At 39.8% G+C, this 23,333-nt stretch overlaps 1 protein-coding gene across 1 annotated transcript; it reads left to right on the top strand.

Annotated features, from left to right (window-relative positions):
* The first annotated feature begins 691 nt into the window (after positions 1-691).
* Positions 692-16,577, top strand: aimp1a (aminoacyl tRNA synthetase complex interacting multifunctional protein 1a). The gene is made up of 7 exons (XM_031863352.1): positions 692-835; positions 5,686-5,816; positions 6,662-6,775; positions 8,544-8,687; positions 10,685-10,893; positions 12,031-12,199; positions 13,967-16,577. Coding segments are annotated over exons 1-7 (936 nt in total). The 5' UTR covers positions 692-833; the 3' UTR covers positions 14,134-16,577.
* Positions 16,578-23,333: the final 6,756 nt, after the last annotated feature.

The raw sequence follows: 23,333 nt of genomic DNA, 5'->3' as shown, positions 1-23,333 counted from the left end.
TGAATGAGGAGAACAAGACGTACCCTATGGGGAAATCTACATCGGCTAAACTTGCATTCTAACCTAGGGAACCAGGGACTAAACTTGGTTCCTGTGCGACTGTTTCAGGTGGAATACCTACTGCTGGGGTTGTACTCCCCTAGCTGTAATCAGCTGACATGTTGAAATGGTAACTTGTGGTGTTGTGTTGTTGGACAACAATAAAATGCAGTCCTACACTATATCATTTTGTTTACCACTTGTAAATACAAAGCTATATATATAATGAATTAACAACAGACTTGCTTGTCAATCACAGCAAACATGCATGGTAAAGCTGTATGGCCATGTCGTCGGAATTAACTCTAAATTAGTATTAAAATATTTGAAATGAATATCATTTCCTGGCTCTGCAATGTGATGGGAACAGCTGAGTGAACGTGACCAATTACGTCATTATTCTGCGAGAAAGTAGTCCACGGAAGAAAGAAAATAGAAACATAACAATTATGGAACTTAAATCAAACTAAGTTATTTCAAAAAAACTCAACAAGGTTGTTTATGAATTATCTTTTCCGTATTTTTTGAAGAGTTGGTTTCTCATTGTAGTTATTACACACAGGCATTATCCGTTGACTCCTTACATGTTGCGACGGTATCCGATCTATAGAAGATATTACGGAAACTCTACCGGCCTATTTTACATCCGGATGCTGCTGAGATCTAACGGCGGGGGCCTCAGACGCTGGCTGCCTGTCTGTCTGTCAGCTAGCTAGCTGTAGCAGGAGCCAGTTCTAGCAGCTGTCAAGCCCCCACCTCTCCCTGAAACGTGCTGGGGTTGCGGTTCAGAGTCCATGTAAGTTCCAAAAACCTGTTTATTTGTTTTTTTTTACAACTAACCGATCTTACGTCGTCAATAACTTCTAACCAACCGCCTAGCTAGCGGGATGCCAGTGCTAGCTACATGAGAGTTAGCCCAAAGTCAATTTGATTGTCCTTGTCCCAGCTACATAGTTCTGTGTGAGCTGAACCGAGTAAAAGCTAACTGACACCACTAATACACGTTGTTGAGCAATCCATCCTCCACAAATCAAATGCATTTAATTTTGTGATCAACATTAACTTCCCCAATATTAAATTATTGTAGTTTGATTGCTGTATCTGCAAGTGAGTCGATGCTTTAGTCTTTGTTTTATTTTCTGACTACCAGAGACTATAACTAAGTAACTAGTTAGTGATTAGTAAGTAAACTACAGCCAACAATAGTTTTCATCATCTACTGATTCGACCGGTTTTGTCAAAATACTGTTTAATCCAAAACACTAATTTGGTGATGTAAAACAGAATAAATGATGTAAATCCTCATATTTCAGGGGCAAATAATAATATAATCCATTATACAAACGTACTGTAAGCTGCATGATTTTAATGTGTAAATGAAAAGTAATTTTATGCCGTTTTTTATTTAACATCCAATCCTTTCAGCACTCCTCTACATTAAATACGTGTGTGCAATGACTCCTCCTCTGAACAATTAAGAAAATATGGAAATAAAAATAATCACAATGGGCACTCGACAGTATAATGACATTTTATGCTCTAAACATTTAATCAATGTTTTTAAAGAAGTGATACATTATCAGATCATTAGAGTCTATTTCTGCTGTTATGTTTCCAACTGTTTTCCCGTTTTTCTATGCAGACATAGACAGTAATTGGTGTTTTATGGTTTATATTTCTGTGAGTTATGAACCTCATGTCATTTATTAACCAATTTCATGAAATTTTATGTGCATGTAACTTAGTTGCCGGCATGTTACATTTGTAATCAAATTGAATTTGGCATTGTCAAACTCTGACACGGTATCTCAATTATTACATTACATTACAGTCATTTAGCAGATGCTTTTATCCAAAGCGACTTACAATAAGTGTATTCAACATAGGTATTCAAGAGAACTACTAGTCACCAGAAGTCATAAGTGCATCTCCTTTTTTAAACAAGCATCTAAGAGCATAAACCAGAGCCAAAGTTCAGTGCAGAAACATTAGTGCGTTTTTTTGCTCTCTCTCTGTTGTGTGTACTTTTATTTTTGCAAGGCTGCATCTGGTGCTAAAGACTAAACCTCATCTTTTAAGTTAAGATATGTAGGTCCCTCTAATGCCTTCAGGTGGTGCTGGCATACTGTTCTCTCTTTTCATTTACATTGGTCTGGTTGGCAGACAGGTGGGGGAAGTATCCTCATAGTTTATTTTCACTGTGGGAATGAAGCATGAGAAGAGCAAACACTTGTATCCTGGTGGGTCTGCTCACTACCATACCAGAGAAAGCTGGTTGTTAAATGTAACAGATTTACCCATCTGATTCAAACCACCTGTTTAGTCTGTATATCGCTATGCAGTATTATCTTTGATATTTTAATTTGATAATGGATGTAGACATAAGATATTAGCGTGGAGAACTGTTGACTAAGCAAACAAGTCAGCCATGCCTATTTTTAGGAGCTTGATAAGGCAAACACCAGTTGAGCACCAGCTGTCCCCTCTTAGGTGCAGTTAACCTGCTGGATTTGTACAGTTGCAAAACAGGAGATGTGTCATAAAGATTTTGATTTCCATACAGTGAAGACAGGTAAACGGCATCCTGGAGTCTGCTGAAAGCCCACATCACTTTAACGTTCTTAACACTTTTGGCTATTTCCATTTGAAATCTAAAGCTGGATTGAACTTTGTCTTCATGCTGTAGTACAGACCTCGGCCCCAGGACTCATTTTCAGGGGTTATCCAAATGAGATCAGCCTTTTTGTGGCTCTTGTCATTACTCCACCACTGGTCCTGTTTAAATCAATTCGGTTTCTCAAAAAGCAACGCTTTGATCCTTGATTTTATCAACTCCAGCTCTTTTGTGTTTCTAATTTCCTCATCCCCCAACATTTTGTTTTCATCTCGGGCCAGCTGTTGTTTTCCAGCGCCTCCCTGTAATATGTGTAAGAAGTTTTCTTCCCTTTTCATGCCTCAGCCTTGTAAAAATTCTTCGTTTCCTGTTAAAAAAAAAAAAAAAAAAAAGAAGTAATTTGCCAAGATCAACATGATAAAGGGACATTACCCCAAAACCCAAACTGGTGTCCAGTTGTGTTTTGGTTGAGTGGCCCAAAACTGGCTGAACCCTTCTAAACTTCATGTCCAACACTGAATGCTTATGATGTTGATGTTAAGTGTAGTTTAAGGATAAACTATCTGAATTTGACTTCTTTACACTTGTTACTATGAAAGACAGATAGGAAGGCTGTTGTGAGGTTTTCATTCACTAAAATGTTGCAACAAACCTTCAAATTAAATGAATCTGGAAACAAGATGTACTGATTTGTTTTCTCATTTTTATAAGAAGCAACGTATGTTCTTCTGATTATCTCTCAGCATGCGTTGTGGACGAAGGGCTGATTTTGTCTAGGTTTTGGGAAACCAGCCAAAATATACAGTGGGGCAAAAAAGTATTTAGTCAGCCACCAATTGTGCAAGTTCTCCCACTTAAAAAGATGAGAGATGCCTGTAATTTTCATCATAGGTACACTTCAACTATGAGAGACAGAATGGGGGGGAAAGAATCCAGGAAATCACATTGTAGGATTTTTAATGAATTAATTGGTAAATTCCTCGGTAAAATAAGTATTTGGTCACCTACAAACAACAAGATTTCTGGCTCTCACAGACCTGTAACTTCTTCTTTAAGAGGCTCCTCTGTCCTCCACTCGTTACCTGTATTAATGGCACCTGTTTGAACTCGTTATCAGTATAAAAGACATCTGTCCACAACCTCAAACAGTCACACTCCAAACTCCACTATGGCCAAGACCAAAGAGCTGTCAAAGGACACCAGAAACAAAATTGTAGACCTGCACCAGGCTGGGAAGACTGAATCTGCAATAGGTAAGCAGCTTGGTGTGAAGAAATCAACTGTGGGAGCAATTATCAGAAAATGGAAGACATACAAGACCACTGATAGTCTCCCTCGATCTGGGGCTCCACGCAAGATCTCACCCCGTGGGGTCAAAATGATCACAAGAACGGTGAACAAAAATCCCAGAACCACACGGGGGGACCTAGTGAATGACCTGCAGAGAGCTGGGACCAAAGTAACAAAGGCTACCATCAGTAACACACCACGCCGCCAGGGACTCAAATCCTGCAGTGCCAGACGTGTCCCCCTGCTTAAGCCAGTACATCTCCAGGCCCGTCTGAAGTTTGCTAGAGAGCATTTGGTTGATCCAGAAGAGGATTGGGAGAATGTCAGATGAAACCAAAATAGAACTTTTTGGTAAAAACTCAACTCGTTGTGTTTGGAGGAGAAAGAATGCCGAGTTGCATCCAAAGAACACCATACCTACTGTGAAGCATGGGGGTGGAAACATCATGCTTTAGGGCTGTTTTTCTGCAAGGGGACCAGGACGACTGATCCGTGTAAAGGAAAGAATGAATGGGGCCATGTATCGTGAGATTTTGAGTGGAAACCTCCTTCCATCAGCAAGGGCATTGAAGATGAAACGTGGCTGGGTCTTTCAGCATGACAATGATCCCAAACACACCGCCCGGGCAACGAAGGAGTGGCTTCGTAAGAAGCATTTCAAGGTCCTGGCGTGGCCTAGCCAGTCTCCAGATCTCAACCCCATAGAAAATCTGTGGAGGGAGTTGAAAGTCCGTGTTGCCCAGCGACAGCCCCAAAACATCACTGCTCTAGAGGAGATCTGCATGGAGGAATGGGCCAAAATACCAGCAACAGTGTGTGAAAAGCTTGTGAAGACTTACAGAAAACGTTTGACCTCTGTCATTGCCAACAAAGGGTATATAACAAAGTATTGAGATGAACTTTTGTTATTGACCAAATACTTATTTTCCACCATAATTTGCAAATAAATTCTTTAAAAATCAGATGTGATTTTCTGGATTTTTTTTTTTTTTTTTTTCTCATTTTGTCTCTCATAGTTGAGGTATACCTATGATGAAAATTACAGGCCTCTCATCTTTTTAAGTGGGAGAACTTGCACAATTGGTGGCTGACGAAATACTTTTTTGCCCCACTGTAGCAAACAGTAAACTTCTATTGAGACATTGTTCATACCTACTGGGACTGCACATGGAAAACATGTCGGATTGTGATTGTTGTCAGACATTTTCAAACATATCTGAATTTTTGCTTTTGGAATACAGTGTTTACTAATGAAGCACCGGTACATTATATTATATGTTAAACAAAATAGGAAATGCCTGTACAATGTAATGCAGTCCTATAGAGCAACCCTGCAACCCCATACCACCATTGCAGAAATGAAATGTTTTTGTTGCAACTGTCGGAGAGAAGTTGGCTTTACTCAGTGGTCAGTTCAGAGCTGTAGTTTGTGGTTACGTTGTACTGGAATGCAAACCTCGTAACTCCAAACATGCATCTTTGTAGATGTTTGGCATAGCACTTTAGAATACCGTCTCTTTTTACAATGCGTCACTTGGGTAAACTTGAAATTTCGTGGAATAGGGTAACTTTCTAAGTATTTGTTAGCTTGGTGCCTTCATTTAAAACAAAAGGAAAGATACTATTGCAAAATTTGCCCCTACATGTTGTATTGCGAATGTAAACAGTTCGATATATTGTCCAGCTCTAATATCTAGCTTTTTGTAGTATTAAGATTTCTGAATGTGTTTTTTGTCTGTTAGGTTTTTAGCTCGCTCCTTGTTCAAGATGTCAAGTCACAATCCTTTGTTGAGGCTGGAGCAGCGAGCGTCCGAGGCTGACCAGATTATCGAGTACCTCAAACAACAAGTCCAGCTGCTGAAGGAGAAAGCCAGTAAGAGACACACTTCAACTTACACAACCGCACACTAAATTGCTTATACATAGAACATTTTGTCAGCTGATTACGAGCCGACACAGTCTTACAAAAAGTGTGTGTGTGTGTGTGTGTGTGTGTGTGTGTGTGCACACGTGTATATATACGTATATAGTACACTTTTATAAATGATGAAGTTGTTTCCAAATGTGTCTATATTTCTATGCAGGAAGTGTTCAGATGTAGTGCATAATTAATTTCTGTATTGGCTGTAGGAGTGACATACTTTTGGGCTGAAGAACTGCTTACGTGCATGATTTAAAGAGTGAAATCCCTGTCGGACTACGGGCAGTTTTATGATACCTGAGGCCCCGCGTGGTATTCATAAGCTTGACTCATAAAAAGGTGGTCAAATGAGCCAAATATATTCCATACACAAATGAATTACTTTATAAATGTAATTATAAACATGTTTTAGGTAGAGTTAAGTCTTATTTTTTACAAAATATAATAAGACAGCAGAAGTTTCTATTTCTGTTGCAATTGGGTAAATGATAAAGCTCGGCTTTGAATAATCTTTATGATCTTATACAATGACAATTGTATCACTTGCACAATGGGAGACGTATGAATTATTCTAAAGGAGTAAGGACAGGGTGTTTTACTGTAATCCAAAAACTGGATTCACGGACAATTCTGTCGTTTCTTTAACTCTAAAAGAGACACAATATAGACTTTTAATAGTCACTATGTTTAAGTCGATATTGTATTTGTACTAGTTCAGCAGTTCTGACGATGTCCTGTTGGGATAGTGAAATTTCATTCCAGTGCTGAGAGCTCACAAGACTTTGCCTTTGCTGCAGTCGTCCAGGCCAGTGTCAGGGAAGAGAAGAAGCTGATGGTGGAGAATGCCAAACTGAAGAATGACATCGAGGAACTGAAAAAACAGCTGCTGGAAAAAGAGAAGAAGAGGGGAGGTATGTTGGGTTTGGTTCCCAGAAAAATCTTCCATCACGGATTAAATGTTTGTCTTTTAAAGACCTTGATGTTGTTATCCTTCATATCTAGTTATAGAAGCGGTTGTGTGACATTAAGAACATTTTGATGTCAGTTGTTGCTCATTATAGCATTGTTTGGTTTACTATGCATGATAACATCTTTTGCATTATAAGCCCATTATAACCGGATCTTTTTATTTATTTTTATTTTTATTATAAGCAGCCATAGTGCTTCGAGAATCCCCATTACAGTGATGGGGACAACATGTCTGCCAGCTATGTGCGTTTGACGTACGCTGACATTCAAGGGCAAACGGCTCAGATCATTAACACACATTTAATGTTTTCCAGAAAGACAGAGGGCTGGAAGAAATAAGCAATTTAACCTTATTCAAAAAGACCCAGTATGTTAGTGTTGGAACGTAGAAGGAATGCGTTCCAATGTACCAAAGACTATGGTTCTAATTGTGATGTTTATTTTTGGGGGGTTTCTTTTCAATGGCTTTAAGGTGGCATTCAATGGCTTAAAACATGGATGAATAAGAACGTTTTGAAAGTATTGAGATCGCGAAAACTACTGAATATGAATATAATAGTGCCTTGAGAAAAACATATCTGCAGCAAAGGAATAAAAACTGTAAACAATTTCATTTTAGTTGAGTTGAAGACGAGCATTGTTCAAACCCACATAAGTTATGGCTGCAATACTTTTTTTGGGGTCCACTTTGGTTGTCATATTAGCGCCTCGTCATGGCAAACATGATTGCAAATAGTTTTCTATGAACACATCCAGCATACATGGAGCAACAAAGGCATTCATTTGGTAATGGGTTTCTGGCCATGTGACAAATTTAAGACAAATTTTCGCTTTTTTCTTTAGCTCTTCAGTTTTGGTCTCCACCAACTCCTGATTAAAATACCGGTCTCTTTAGCTGCTAAATGCTTCATTGTGTTCACCAGCCAGACGCTAGGTCAGGGTCAGAAAACCAAAACTGAGCTGTGAGAGGCTAAAAGAAACCTCTGTAGACCGGGGGGGGGGGCTGGTAATATGCTGTGGGTTCTTCACTACTAGCAAACCCTTTATACTTTCCAGTCATTTGATTCATTTTGAATGTAACAATATGGATAAGTGCAGCTTTAATTTAAAATTCTGGTCGAAATCCCAATGTTTCCAGAGATACATGAATAAAATAATGTACCGGACATCTACAATAACGTCATTTGATATAATAGTGCAAACCCTATGACCCCACAGCAAACTTAAGGGGAATGAGTTTAAGAGGTTGTTGCGTGTAATTCCAAGGTAAACGGGAAAGGTCCTGAGCTCAGGTCCTAACATAGAATTAAGGTAATTAAAAGTATTATGGCGACGGTGGTGTGCCTGCAGACCGATGTTTGTCAGACACAGGCACTGGATTTTTCTAGGAATTCAAACATCAGGCGCCTTAAATGAGGGGTTATTTTTTTTTTTCTGGAGAGTTATTGTCGGACATTGTTCCCTGCTTTACGGCTCCATTTCCTTGTTTCCATCAACTTGGACACTGTGTCATTTTCCCTTCTAAACTGTTTGCATCAGGAGAGCAGTCCTCCCACTGGGTGTGTAAATAAATCTACCTCTGTATCATTTCGTTGGACCATGTTGATGCAACCAGCTCTGTCCGTACGAAGAAGTCTTTCAGACAGTAACTGTGATCCACCATTTAATCATGTTTTTCTACCGACCTTTTGCCTGTTTTCTCTCCTGTAGTGCGGGCAGTGGCCATGCCATCGACTGACAACAGCGTTGAGTGCATTTCGAAGCCCACCCCTCCAGCACCCTCTGCTTCCCCTGCTGCTGCCGTCCAGAGCTCCCCTCCCAAAGATGAGAGTAAAAAGAAGCCGGAGAAAAAAGGTAACAGCTGGAGAACAAAATGAAGCCACATTTCAGGGTTTTATGATGAATCCCCTTGAAGTTTTCACATCTAATAAAATGTGATTAAATCTCTTTAGATATGTCATATAGCAACATTTGTATCATTTATTTCAGTTTTTCATCTCTTTCATTTTCAGCAGAAAGGACTAAAGTCATAAATTGCAGAATATATTCCTACTTCATCAACAGTTATTATTCTTATTTAGAACTTAAAGGCAGAATGCGTTGGATTTTCCTAATGACCCCTAGAAGTGTGTGGCAGCGTCTGTATCTGCCCTCTGCCTGTCTCTTCTTATGTGCTGGGTTCTGGATAACCAGGTGCCAGATTGTAATCACGCATGCAAGAGGAGCTCAGAAAATGCTGGACACAGTGCCGAAAAATGCAAATAGATATAAATGAGTGGATCTGGGGTTGGCTTTCACCTTCATATGTTGGGTTTATGAAGTGCAACCGAGAAGCCCTACTTATTCTGCCTTTAAGGTTTTGTTTTAGGATCCTTTTTTTTTTTTTTTTTCTATCAACATTTGGATAGATGCAAAACTCAATTGGCCAAGTCAATGTTTTTCCACTTGGAATTTCCGGTGAATGTATGACGGCGAAATCAGCCTCTAAATGGATCCATGATCTCCGGGCCTCAGTAGGAAGACTTTTAGTAAAGCTGCATTTTTTTTTTTGGACTTTTATGGTTTCTAAGCTTCGTCTGTGAAGAGGTGTCCTCGTCTAATGTCCCCAGTGATTGAATCCAATTTTTAAAATGATTTAATATTTTGTGGATCTGTGTCATTCAAGGACCCATCATAAAACCAATGTATCCCGATGTGTCAAATATAATGGCATTAAGCTGTTTCACATTTATAAGTTTGGAATACAAAGCAATAAATCACTCAAATATATATTTCACTTTTAGCAATAAGCTATCTGGAATCATCATCATCAGGACTGTCGGGCACAGTCAGAGAATGATTAGCACTGGATGTGTTTGTGAGGTTATAATTTAGAAAGGGAAAGAAACGAGCGTCAAGACACTTACAAATTGATTGTTGTGTCTGGCATTCCTTACATGCAGATGTTAGGGAGCTGTTGATGAGAGTTCTTTATAAGGTGTTGTACATGTTCAAATCTGTGTTACCTCAGGCATTAATGTAACCGTGTTCTCACCTAATCCAAACAGTCATTACTTGTTAGTCTAAACAAACCCATGTGTAACTTTAGTGTAGTCGGTAATGTTTCACATCGCTGTGCTGTCATCGCAGCAGAGCATTGATTACACAGAGGAGAAATGTTCAATATCAAAGGCAGGGGTTGGAATTCATATTCCTCAGAGCTGGTGTCGGCTCGGAGGAATGATTAAAGACTGTGTGGTCATTTGATCAGTGCAATCCACTGGAATGAATGTGTAAGCAGACGAGGCCAGTGAAAGGTACTCTGTGTCTCTCGGGAGGAAGCATCTGCTATTCTGCTATGTCATTGGATCACGAAGCACTCACCCAAAAGTGCGTATTGGTACACTCGTTTAGTCAAGGTTTGTGCCCCGCGTTTCTGGGAAGAAGTGAAAGAAGTGCAACCCTCAGGCCTGTCATTGGTGGTTTTTTTTTATCATTTATGGGAGGAAATTAAAACAGATTCCAGACAGATGCCCAGCATTGCTTCAACTATGATTTGTTTTTTTATCATTTCCCTTGGAACCATACCAGTTGGCTGAAATATTGTCAGTGCTTTTAAACAAACATTTTCGATAATATCATGCACATTGTAGAGATAGTAGCATGAAAACTCTCACAGATGCCTCTCGTCATGCAGCAAAACTTCCCTCAACACATGATGGATAGCTACTGTCTGTGCTAAAAGTGCTCCGAACCCAACTTCCAACACCCAACCACATTGCTCTAACACGCTTTCATTCAAATGACACAAACGTACTTAAATGATATACAAAGTGTGTAGTATAACAGTGTTTGTCTTTCTTGTATGCCAGGAGGGGAGAAAGCTGAGAAGAAGCCCGCAGCCCCCAGCCAAGAAGACGCCAAGGTGGACGTGTCTCGTCTGGACCTGCGTGTTGGACGTATAATCACAGCCGAGAAGCACCCTGATGCCGACAGTCTATATGTGGAGCAGGTGGATGTGGGAGAGGCTTCTCCTAGGACAGTGGTCAGCGGGCTGGTCAAACACATACCTCTGGACCAGGTACAGTACAACTCATATACTTGGCTGCTAGTTTATTATATACAGGTAGCTCAGTGCAATTTGCAGAGTGGAATAAAGACGTTTCTGCAATATCATGAGATGTTAAAATGCAGTGTAATTACCAGGGTTGGGTCAGGGAACTTTGTCTTATGATGAACTGGCCACCTCAGAGATTAAGTGTAGAGATTCACACACATTCACTGATTTAGCTTGTTTTTGAAAGGCTCCAGGATGTAGATGTCAAAATCAACATCTGCCGACCTTCTACAATGTCTGCTTATGAGTGAGGAAAATGTAGACTTCAATACAAATTTTAATTCCGTACTACCTTTATGAATCCCTGCAGAGACGCTATTTGAGAGTTGTTTCCACTACACACACACACACAAGCAGTGCTGTATACATTTGTATGCATTAGTGGGTCTCTAGGGTCATAGTAAGGATTTATTGGTCCATTTAAAGTGACTTCTTAAGTGCTGGCGGTTCTGCTTAGAAACTCAACATTTCCTGTGCGTGTTTCAGGATCTCCATTGAATATCGGTGTTTATTTTGCTTCACATTTATGTTTTGCTCCCGGAGCAAACACATTTATGGTTGTCAAACTTCTGCAACAGTCCATTACCAACAGTCTTAAATCAACTCTTTGCTTGTTAACTGTAGTATTTATACAAGTTCAATAAAAGTATGAGAGTGGCTAATCATAACATAATGAAGTGGCTATGCTCCACATAAAATATAGCTCATGTCAAACAGTTTGTTTTGTAAATTCAGAACATTCACATTCTGTCCCTGACTTGAGATGAAAAATTCAAAGTACAACCAAAAGCCTCCGGTCTTCTTTTCAATTTGGTAAGTCAAAGAGCTCCCCAGACTAGAGTTAAAGGTTTTTCTGTTTGCTTTTCACTTTTGATTTATGAAATGAGGCAAACAAACCATAATCCTCAGACAAAGCAATTTTGAATAAGGAGATTAGAGTGGCGTTATTGTTTATATTGGATTGTGGAATTCTCAGTCACACCACACCAGTTGATGGTGTTTTTGTTTTTTTAAGTGAATGGGGTATTATTTGTTTTTATTCTCTATTGTCAAGGATATATTGGCTGTAAAAATGCATTTAATCTTCTGTCCCCCGTGCAGATGCAGAACCGCATGGCGGTCCTGATGTGTAACTTGAAGCCAGCCAAGATGAGAGGAGTGGTGTCCCAGGCTATGGTCATGTGTGCCAGCTCACCAGACGAGGTCGAGATTCTCGATCCTCCAAGTGGAGCAGCACCAGGGGACAGAGTTACTTTCCAGGGCTTCCCAGGTACCAGGATTACTGTACCCACAAAAGCAGATTTCGCTCCCCTCCACCGCTGAGTGACTGTGGATGATTGTCATGGAATTAAGCCCACTGAAAGAATTTCCAACGCCTAGTTTCCACGAAATGCCTCTGACTGTAGGAAATGGGAGGGTGTCGTTTATGCTTCTCACTGCCAGAAACAACACCAGTCATGATGTGCTCTCAGACCCCACTCAAAGCTCTCATTTAATGACTCGGTTCTGTTTGTTGGTGGCTAAATGGCCTGTGACTGCTGATTTGACAGACTAATCAATGGTCATTGCTAGGAATGTAACCTACTCTTTTTTTTCTTTAAGTCAGTCGGAGAGATAAGTGTCTTACAGTAACTGTCTTAAACTACTGTGAACCCTATTCCTTATTCATTTACACATCAAATAGACCGTACAAGAGTTCAGGTCCCTCCTGGGAATTAATACAAACACGACCTTTAATGAATGTGGCCTAAAATCAAACACTGCCACCAACAGGCCAGTGTGATTTTTGTATTCAGTCTCTCTAGTTTTGAAAACACACATTTATTATAGAAGTTAACAAAGCTGAATATTAGTGATGAGAAGAGGATTTGTCTTGTTATTCTCGTAATGTTTTGAGAAAAAGAACCAAACGGAAGTTTTTCCTGTGAAAAAAATCGAAGAGGAGGATATGATGAAGGTCGATCTGTGGTCCAAGTACCCGCATTCCAGATGCATCACTTGAGGCTTTCATCCCTGCAGAACACATGTCCCAGCCACTCTAAAAGCTGTTTGATTCACAAGGCATCTCTGTGGCTAGAATCATTTGTATGGATACTGAATTAAAAAGAGTCCAATCCTCTAAAAACTTCACCAGAGAACAGCAGTGGAGGATAGTGCAATGATGGGATTGGTTCATTTGGCATGATTTTGCATTTTTGTTTGTTAAAAACCATACAGCTGAGGCTGTTTCCTAAAGTACATATAAAGGAAATAATAGGTTTTCCCTCCTACTTTCCCTCTTTTCTCCAACTAAAGAGCCATGGTACAGATTAAATTACAGCCAGTCCACTGCTGGTGTGGGTACATGGCTGTAATTGCCCGCATTTCCCCAACTAATGGGGCCCAGTACCTCTGCTTGAACTTAAGAATGTGCGCAAGTTGCTCATCAAAACCTCTCTTTCACGCTTCTGATCAAAACTGATTGTTGCCACTCTTAGGTCGTAAATGGCAGCATTGGGAAATGAAACACATTTATGTCCTCACACCGTGAGATGGTTGCGTAGAGAGGAAAACATTGACACCAGACAGAAGCCAGTCAGTACCGGTTATGATTTTATTCTAGGTAACATCAAAAACAAAGTCCTTGTGAAGTGAGACCTCATTTAATTGTTTTCCCTGGATGTATGCTTTTGATTCTGAGAAGTTTGGTTTCGATGTTTTGAATTATGGCTGAGAACAAACTGCACTTTAAAAAGCTGACAATCTAATAGAACAAATAAAACTATTTACAATTCACATGGGATGTATGAAATTAGAATTAGCCTGATGAATCATGGTCATTTGCTCACAGTGTGTATTTGCTTCAGCTTATAACACAGATTGTTTCAGTGTACGCTGAATATGAAAAAGCCATGAAGCCAGGTTAAGTCATCTATCAATGTATCAAAACAGTATTTCAGATATGGTACTGTCTTGGATACAAAATTCCTGCAAGTGTGATGGATGAGCAGCGAACTGAGGTGTTTCTAATGCATTAAAACTGACTTCTTGACTGCAGGTGAACCAGACAAAGAGCTGAACCCCAAGAAGAAGGTGTGGGAGCAGGTTCAGCCAGACCTACGCACGGACGGCCAGTGTGTCGCAACCTACAAGGGAGCTGCCTTTGAAGTTGCCGGCAAGGGAGTCTGCAAAGCCCAAACCATGAGCAACAGTGGAATCAAATGAAATAACAGAGCTGCTTGAAATAGCTCAGTGTTTACTTGGCAATCATCTGCAGTGATGAAAATGAGATGTAGTTGAGAAAACGGAAGGGAAAGGAATGGAAGTTAATGCTTTGAAGATGTTCAATAAAGGGATTTGAAAAGTATACATACTTTTAATGTCTGTCATAAGAATCTGTCCCATGACAATCAGGGTTTTTTTGTTTTTTTTTCACCGCTAAAATATACATGGCAAAGTGAAGTTATTCAATACAACTGTGTTTCTGCTTGAATTCATCAACTTTGTCCTTTCTCCGGAGGCACATTAGCTCAATTGTGCTTTGGTTTTGAGGTTATGAGTCTAAAAGACATCAGTTTTGGACTTGAGCGAGCATCATTGGTTTCCACTTTGTCTAGTCCCGGGCATTTTAATGAGCAGGAGATGAAACAGGGATGTTGTACTACAAAGCCCAACAAAAACAGATCGGGTTCTCCAGCTCTTTGCTCTTTATTTAGATGGTGCTCAGTCCCAGTTCTCCAGTCTTCTGGCCCACTGTCGGGACCTCAGTCCCAGCTCTGTGATGCCAGTGCCATGTGCTTTATTTTATTGTCCTCTTGAAAGAAAAAGTCTACCCACCTCCGGATGTATCGAACTACACCGAAGAAACAGACAGAAAGCTGTGCACCAGAGGCTCTAATGTTACATCTGCAGTGATTAAGGCCATCCACTCTACAAAAACAACTGTCATGGGTCAAATCCGACCATCGCACAGAACTTCTGCTTACTGTTTGAGTCCTCTTCTTCAACAAATTTAGTGTATTCTCTCTTTTTTAATTCCCTGGAGAGATAGTCACCTGTGCTGAGATAACTACTCCACCAATAGACCTCAGATGGAGGAAATGTAAATGATATAAATATCAGTTTTCATCTCTAATATTATGAACCAAATGCAGAAATGAGTCAATCCATAGAGCTAATTTTGTTTTGGTATCTGGCCCCTACCACACTACACACAGGATGACAATTCTTTAAACTTTTCTGCTTATAAAGGGATCCAGTATCAGAAGACATTAATCTCCTTCACTGCAGTTAGTGCATCTTAACATCTGCAAGTCTAAACTGCTGCTGCTGTTACTTTTGTTGCCAATAGATGGTGCAGTGTAGATTTGAACTGCAGTCGTGAAACTGCTGCTAACGCCACTCTGCAAAAAGAGTGTCTGGGACGGGCCTGGTTTTCTATCGCAGCACACGGATAGTCTCCCAACAAGTGCTTTAACACCCACCTGATTGTCAGTCAAACGGTGTCCTATGGGGGTTTGTATGGTTTTAAATTACTTAATCTGTCCCTTTTCAGGACACTTATGCGCCTCGAGTATAAAATAACAATAACAGGTGAACCTCTCATTTTGGTTTCGATGACATATACAGCTCTAGTAATTAAGTGACCTCTGCAAAAGCCAAAGCCTCTTCTCACCTAAACCAGACTTCTTCCTGGGTTTTCTGTGACCACGAGTGTTGCAACCTGAGCGAAAACTCACTCCAGGATATTTTGAGTCAGACGGTTGGAGACCATTCGTTTCCTAATGGAATTTTCAGCTGCATCTGGTGTACACTGTGAAGCCATTGTGAAGCCATCCAAACATATCGCACTATAGATTATCCGAGTTTTCCTGATCAGTACATTTATATTTCTTTATTAGGATCTAGCTTCTTAAGTGGACACTTTCGTCTAGAGTTAGTAATGTGAGCCAGTTTTTGGGGCCATTACTGATTTCACAGGTTGCCTGTGCTCTGTGGTGTTTGGTTTACATAGTCAAAAGCTAAAGAAGACCTGTTGTTGCTGCTTTATTAATTCCCCCTAACTCATTATCCTCCAGGTTAATATGTCTTCAAAATGACCTCAGCAAAGAAAAAAATTCCTCTAAGCAGGCCTTTATGGAGGCGGACACATAGAAATGTGACAAGGAATAGAAAAGTTTTGGATAAACCCAAACAACTATTTTCACCCATCTGAAGACAGGATTCTGGGAATTGGTAACTATGACAAGCAGGCAATTTCAATATTATGTTTCTCTAAATATTGGGTTTAAAGTTCCACAAAGAGGAACCCAACAACCAGAACATCATGAAACAGAAAGGGCCACATGGAATATATTTCTCATTTCTGAAGCCAAGAAGTCAGTTTATGACTAGGCGTCAAAGTCCACCTATGACAGGACTTTATGAAGAATTTGGAAACCTCTGGGATACAAGCCGTGAGTCATATTGGTCAGCATGATTTGCATTTTGATACTGCAAGATCTGGTTTAATATTAATCAAGACATTGTGTTTTTTTTGATTACTTCAAGATCCTTTGGATGTGTGCAGGGATCTGTCAAATTGATAAATGTGTTATTGTTTTATTATATTCTCCCCAACCTTGTTTTCAAAAATGATCTATTAGCTGTGTTTATTTAGCAATAAAATCCCCCCCAAGTTGACTTGAACCGTTGGATCAATAGTGATCTTGTGTTTTCATTATATATGCAACACTATTACAAAGACACCGTTTTAGTTTAAATATATTTTATTGTTGTACGGTAGCTCTTTACTGTAGCCAGATCTTTTCTTCCGTGTTTTGTCTTTCAATGCATTATATATGGCATTTAAGACAAGTCATATTTTTAAATTCTTAGTAACAGATACATTTCAAACTTGTCTTTTTTTAAGACCATACTCTATTAGCTGAAGGACATTGGAAGTGCCCAAACGAACCATCATTTGTTTATCATCACCACTACTTAGTGATGTTTAGTGGCCAAGCCAAGCCGCTCAGTTTTTATCATGTACATTGACAGGACTTTGTATTTAGTTGACATCTACTACTAATAATGATGTCATGATGTATTGTTATTTCCAAATCCTCATGAATATCTTCCAAGCCAAAGTTGTGGCTGTAATATTTTTTCTATCCTGGAATGAAAATTCCCCCTCTCATGTTGCTTTGTACACTTTAGTGAATAAATGTATTTAATTATTTTGGCCACTTTGGGGGAGAGTACGTCCACAACAATGCTGACAGACACACAGCCCGGACATATTATGGGGTCACAAGTTGTTGCAGCTAATATGTTAGCAATTGTCCATTCACACATTGCAACATTCTGTTTGGAGCTGTTTTTCTGGTCACCACATTAATGAGTTTACTATTCTCTCTCCTCATTACTCTGTTTTGGACCCCAACAGCTAACATTTCTGGGTATTAAAGCCTTCTAAAGGTGAGACTTAACTGTACCTTAAATTTGCAGTAGTTAAACCAAAACAATGAGCTAAAATCTTTGAAAAGCCAAGTAGAGCTGCTGAGGTGGGTGACAATTTTTTGTGGGTTCATCACTGCGTGAAACTTCTTTCACATCACATAGTCATTTCATTTTTTGCTTACATCAAAAACGTAATGATTAGTCGAGCTTTAATGGTTAAACTCTGCGCTTTATACTAATAAGAATACAGCTGGTGAGTGTAAATGCCAGAGATGAGACCTCTGTGCTGCTTAAACCTGCTGGTGATCATTCAGCATCTGCCTCCTCCACCAACAATCACAGATCTAATTTACCCCTTTAATTACCTTAATTAATAATTTCATTTGATTAATTGACTTCACACAGTTTAATTAAAACCAAGCCTAAAGTGTTAATTCAGAATGTGTGGTGTTTAAAAAATTAAAACATTTGCATGTAAACGTTTCAGCTCAACCATCAGATCATCAAAATACTTCCACATGGTGTAGGTGGTTATTACATAATGGAAAGTTTGTTAAAAGTGACCTATCAGAATTTGGATCGGATCAGCAATAAACAATCAACCTACAAAGCTACAAATTAAAACAATCAACAGCGTTGTTTCAATAATAGCAGTAGGTGGGCAGAAACATGATTTGTGTGGAAAATACTATAGAGTGCCGAGGGAAAGACCAAACCCTGTGGACATATGTTGGCTGTAGTTGAAAGAGCAGCTCTTGCATGCTCCTCTGTGTGTGGTTTCATGCTTCGGCAGTGTTCACAATGAACCAAATTATCCAAGCTTCCCTTTCAACTACAGGAAATCTATTATCCATATTATGGGCCTCTTTTTATTATTTATTTTAAATCACCGCTTATAAGCCAACATTTCTGTTACTCGTCTGAGTGAAGTGAGTATTTTGATAGAAATTTGAAGAGCCAATGCAATTTCAGCTGGTGGCATTAGTGAGCCAAGTCCTGCACATTGTCTTCACTTGCTACTCAATTGCTGTGACTTTTCTGTCATAGGACCTTAATTCCTCAGGCAGCAATAAAATTACAGAATAACTGAATTCCCGGGGAGCAGCTCAGACTGATATACTTGACTAAAAAGGAAACAGCTGTAGGCTCTCCAAATCCTTTTGTTCTGTACCAAAATCCACACATATAGGGCGCATGATGGCCCACTGCTGAATGAAAGCTCATAAATACAGTAAGTGAATGTTTGAGTCTGGAGTGTTTTATTACATAGTACTACTAAAGAAGAAACCTCCATGCTCTATTTACACAATTGAAAATACTGTATTTGTATATTATTGATATTTTGTAATATTGAATTTGGTGATAAGCAGCTCTATAGTTTCATTGTAAAATTAATCAATAAGATGAGAGGATGCTTGGTGTCGTGCCTAACAACGCCCCTTAGGTGTTATAAATTCACTGTCAATCACGGCCTTAAGTTGCTTATTGCTTTTTAAAAAGCGTTACTTACTACGTATACCTGGCATGGTTTCAGGGAATAAAAATACAGCAACAAAAAGTGAAATTATTTATTGATTACAAATAATCATTTTTCCTCCAAGCAATGTAGTTCTTCGGCAACATTTAGCAACACACAGATGGAGTGGAACGATTGGGGGTGTTAGTAACATTTATCTGGATAGTTGTTGAAGTATTGTTCAAATATGTGAACACTCCTTGCTGGTGCAGGGGTGTTTGAGTCTGGACAGGCGCATTGTGTTTGCACAGTGCCAAAAGCAGGGATATTGCTCCAGCATCTTCTCGCCATTCAATCTCAGCATGTCGGCCAACATAACTGTTGAAACCGATAAGGTTCACACTGTTCAGCTACATTTTGGTGATTGTGTTAAATCAAGATCCAGATCCTTCTAAGCAAACGGACAACGAACAGTCTGCTTCTTTTTCTGACTTTTCCGGCTCTTCGAGTTCTCTCTCATTCAGCTTCTCCTTTCTTTCCTTTTTATCCTTCTCCTCTACCCTGTCCATCTCTTTCCACCAAGAACTCATCCGCGCTTAACCCACACAGTAAATCAAAATTCACAGCAACGTCTGACATTGTGTAACAATTTCTTTTGGCGCAGTAATACTGATGTAATGCGGTCACAGCTGTGTGTTTATAGCGTATTTTACAACGGCTTCAAGCGCGGCTCAGCCAATCATAATCAAGGACTGAAACTACTTTTTTTATTTTATTTTACTGACTCTTGACGATCCCAGCCAGCTTGCACCTCTGATGAGAATTTTCAAGAAATAGATGGAGCCACAACAAAACGTAATTACACAAACATTGAATTGTAGAAGTCAGACATTTGGGGTGCCAAACAATACACTGTGTAGTAAATGCTAAATATAATTTGAAATACATCAGACATGTATTCTGTTTTCTGTCATCAACCGTTCAGTTTCGTTTTGTCTCCTTGTTTATCTCTGTATCTATTTCCATGATAACTTCATCATCTTCTCATTACTTGTCTTGTGACTATTTCCATCAGTCTTAAGAGGTTCCCAGTAGATTTGATGCTCTGAAATGTACAAGTACCATCCTGGCTACATGTTTATGCTACTGCAACATTCTGTTGGCCCTTTTTAAAGCAGACATTTAAACTTGGAAAAGCATGCAAGCAGCAAGTCATGACAGTGTGATAGTGAGCAGGCCTGGCTCTGAACAACAGGGGGCCAAGGCAGGATTTTCTTTGGGGGCCCTCATACATTGTGTTTGTATGTGTGCGTTTGTGTTTATGTGTTAGGGACAGAGACACAGACCCTGACAGAAAGGGAGACACACACACACAAATACATTACAACGGAATAACTATTTCACTGTAAATCCACAAAACAGTTGGGGTGGGATCATATTTTGTATCATGTCCTTCAAGATTATTGTGATCAAATAGAGAAATTAAGCAGAAGACAACCATTCATTCATTTTTTTCTACTGAAAAAATGATTGACTGCATGAACTGTGTCAGAACGGCATGCTAGCCTACAGACAAAGTTAATACCATTCAATTTCAAGTTATGAACAACAGATAGATTCATGCTCATAATTATTTTGTATCTATATTTCACAGAGTTAATTAGTTAAATTGCCAGGCTCAAGCTGCTCTGTGCAACACACGTAGCTCCGTCAGTGATAGACTATACTTGTGGCTTTTTAACGGAGCAGAGAGGACAGCTGCTTCACAAGCTGTCTGGAGGCATCGCGCCCGGAAGGTGGAGCAGCTGTGACCGGTGGAATATCCATATTGAATCCACCTGCAGCTTTCACCAGCTCAGGCAAGCGTTATTGATATATTATATCTGCTTTTCTTTATGATTTATTTTCATTTCACCTCTTCCTCACATTGACTGGCTTTATGACTCCCAGCAACTTGTTTATTTTTTTTTAAAGGATTCACAGGGCGCTATGCCATTATGTATTCACAATACCAGGGCCTTGCAGCAGCTTAATGGAATTCAGCTATCATTTACTGTATCATTTACACCACTGCTTTTCTTAGAGTGACATGTCAAAATGTGCTGACAATCTGAATAACGCAAAACAAAGGGAACATTTTAAACTGAATGCAACGAAAGGGTCTTTGTCTCCAGAGATAATTGTTAGTGTACAAGAACAGAAACTGAACAAGAAAATTCATTGTACCTCTGAGACGCCTTGAGAGTTGCTGTGCTGACCACAGGAGGGCAGACCCCCACCACTAAATTACCATCCCCAGTACACAAAGAATAGGCTTTGTGCGTTTCACTGAAGAGTTAAACGTGCTTGATTGAGCTGACCTTTAGTATGCTGAATTGTCTTTCTTCCATCTGTTGACATTTAAGCCAATTTGAAGTGGCAGAAGGAAAGTCCTGCTCATGAGGAATCATTCATTGCTGCAGCAATGTGTAAGAGGATGCAGAGGAGGAGGAAGTATTATATGACTGTATAATTATCCTTCTGAGGAAAATGCTTTGTTTGTGCTTATCTGATCCATTTGTGATACTGATCCATACCGGCCTGGCACATCTAGCCATCCATATCTTATCAATGCTCAAAGTGGTGAAAGGCTGTATTGGAAACAGAAATGTGAGTTTTAAAAAATCTATTAGAACAGAATAAATAAGGATGTGGTTAGCTTCCCTAATTACTGGACCTGCTTCCAAAGAATGAAAAAAAAAAAAAGGCTGCTGAGACATGTGTTTCGAGTTGCACCCTTCGCTCTTATATCCTCATCTGTCTTAGGAGATGGCTGAGAAACAATATAACTCTAAACACTTTTTACCGGCTATATTGGTCAGCACAGATCGCGGATCAGCTTGGTAACACATTGTAAGCTTCAAATAAAAGAACTCACACAAAAGTGACCCTAGACTGATGTCTGGGGCAGCAACACTAAAACGCTGCTCAGGGTCTAGCATCTTGATGAGCTCATTCATCTTTCAGCAGTCAACAGGCCTGCGGAGACACTTCCACATGCCAAAGAAGATAAGACAATTGACAGAGAGTGTCTCCAGTGAGACTCCAGCATCCTCTCAGACAGCTCTGGCTTGTCTTAATTTTCCTTGACACTTAATGAGTCAGTCTGAGTGTTTTTAGGCCCCTTGGAGGGGGAGGAGGGAAGTTCCCAGGGGGGAACTTTTGAGGTGAGGACCATAATTAGAATCAAACAAGGACACTACTGTCCCCTGCATCCACAGGTGAAACCCAAGATAACAAGGAAGGGAGATGTGAATAGGAGCTTTTCGGACAAATTAAGGCGCGGGACCCTTTACCTGTTTTGGTTTATGGCTTTTTGCCTATTAAAGGGGCCTCTTATAACATCATGACTGATTTGCATGCCACCAGTTAGGAAGATGGGTTCTTGGGTATGATGGCAGATGACAGTCAGAAGTGTATGGTAAGGGTAATTTTATACCCAGTGAATTGGTGAACATAATTTTTTGATTTACAGAGTGAGAGTTGGACTGGGAGCTCTTGTTTCGCTGTGGTTGTTGTCTTATATGCATTATTATTATTCAGGGAAAGAGATCAAATGACCTTACTAAGCTCCATCAGGGATTTGGTTTGAGGACAAAGTCCAACTCACATGTAAACAGATGGTGTGTACATGCAGTCAATTACCATATGAGGACAAGTGATATTGTGATATTAGTGAAAAGCACTATGTTATCCAGCTTTGTCTTGAATAACATGCGGTGCACTCAGCGGAGCAGCTGTTTTAGGTTTAAACAACGAAGACAGGCATTATTGGTGCCCACAGTCCTTGCTGTAGTTGCCACATTGGATATAATATTCCTGTTTTAATGTGTGTTGATTTAGTATATTTGCCTTTGTATTTTGTGGGAAAACCCCTCGTTCATGGACAGGAGGGGAAGTGCTGATGCAGGGTTTTGATATCCTGGCACTGAATCACTATATAACCACATATGCACACAATCAAACTGTAAACTAGACCGAGACCAGCGGGCTAACCTTTTTGTATTCTAGAAATATGCTGACATCTTCGACAAACTGGAAATGTTTTTACGTGGAGAAGAGCACACAGGTTTCATACTGTCATGTGAAAATTAGAGATTGCCGATATGGTATTTAATTATTAATATTATTACACCATGAATCTGTTCAGATGTGGAGCAGGCAGGCGATTCCAATAATAAGTATTGCTACCCTTCAACTGGGTACAGATCAGCAGCTGTGACTAATGCAAACAAGCTCTGCCAGAGTATTTCAGGGACCACTCACACAAGCTGCATCACTCCAGTAACACAACATCAGACAATGGAAATACTGAGTGTTATGACTTCAGTGTCTCCTAATAGTCAGACCAAAGGGCTGAACTCCAGACCCCCAAAAAATCACACCTGAACCATGCTGCTGACTCACCACTGTGTGTGTGTGTGTGTGTGTGTGTGTATGTGTGTGTGTTTGTGTGTGTGTGTCCTGATTAAAAACGCCTCTCAGCAGC

Source organism: Anarrhichthys ocellatus, unplaced genomic scaffold (assembly GCF_004355925.1).
Source record: "Anarrhichthys ocellatus isolate YVR2014 unplaced genomic scaffold, GSC_Weel_1.0 scaffold28, whole genome shotgun sequence".
Classification (NCBI taxonomy): Eukaryota; Metazoa; Chordata; class Actinopteri; order Perciformes; family Anarhichadidae; genus Anarrhichthys; species Anarrhichthys ocellatus.
The sequence above is the reverse complement of the archived record's forward strand: the minus strand, read 5'-3'. Positions and strand labels throughout refer to the sequence as shown.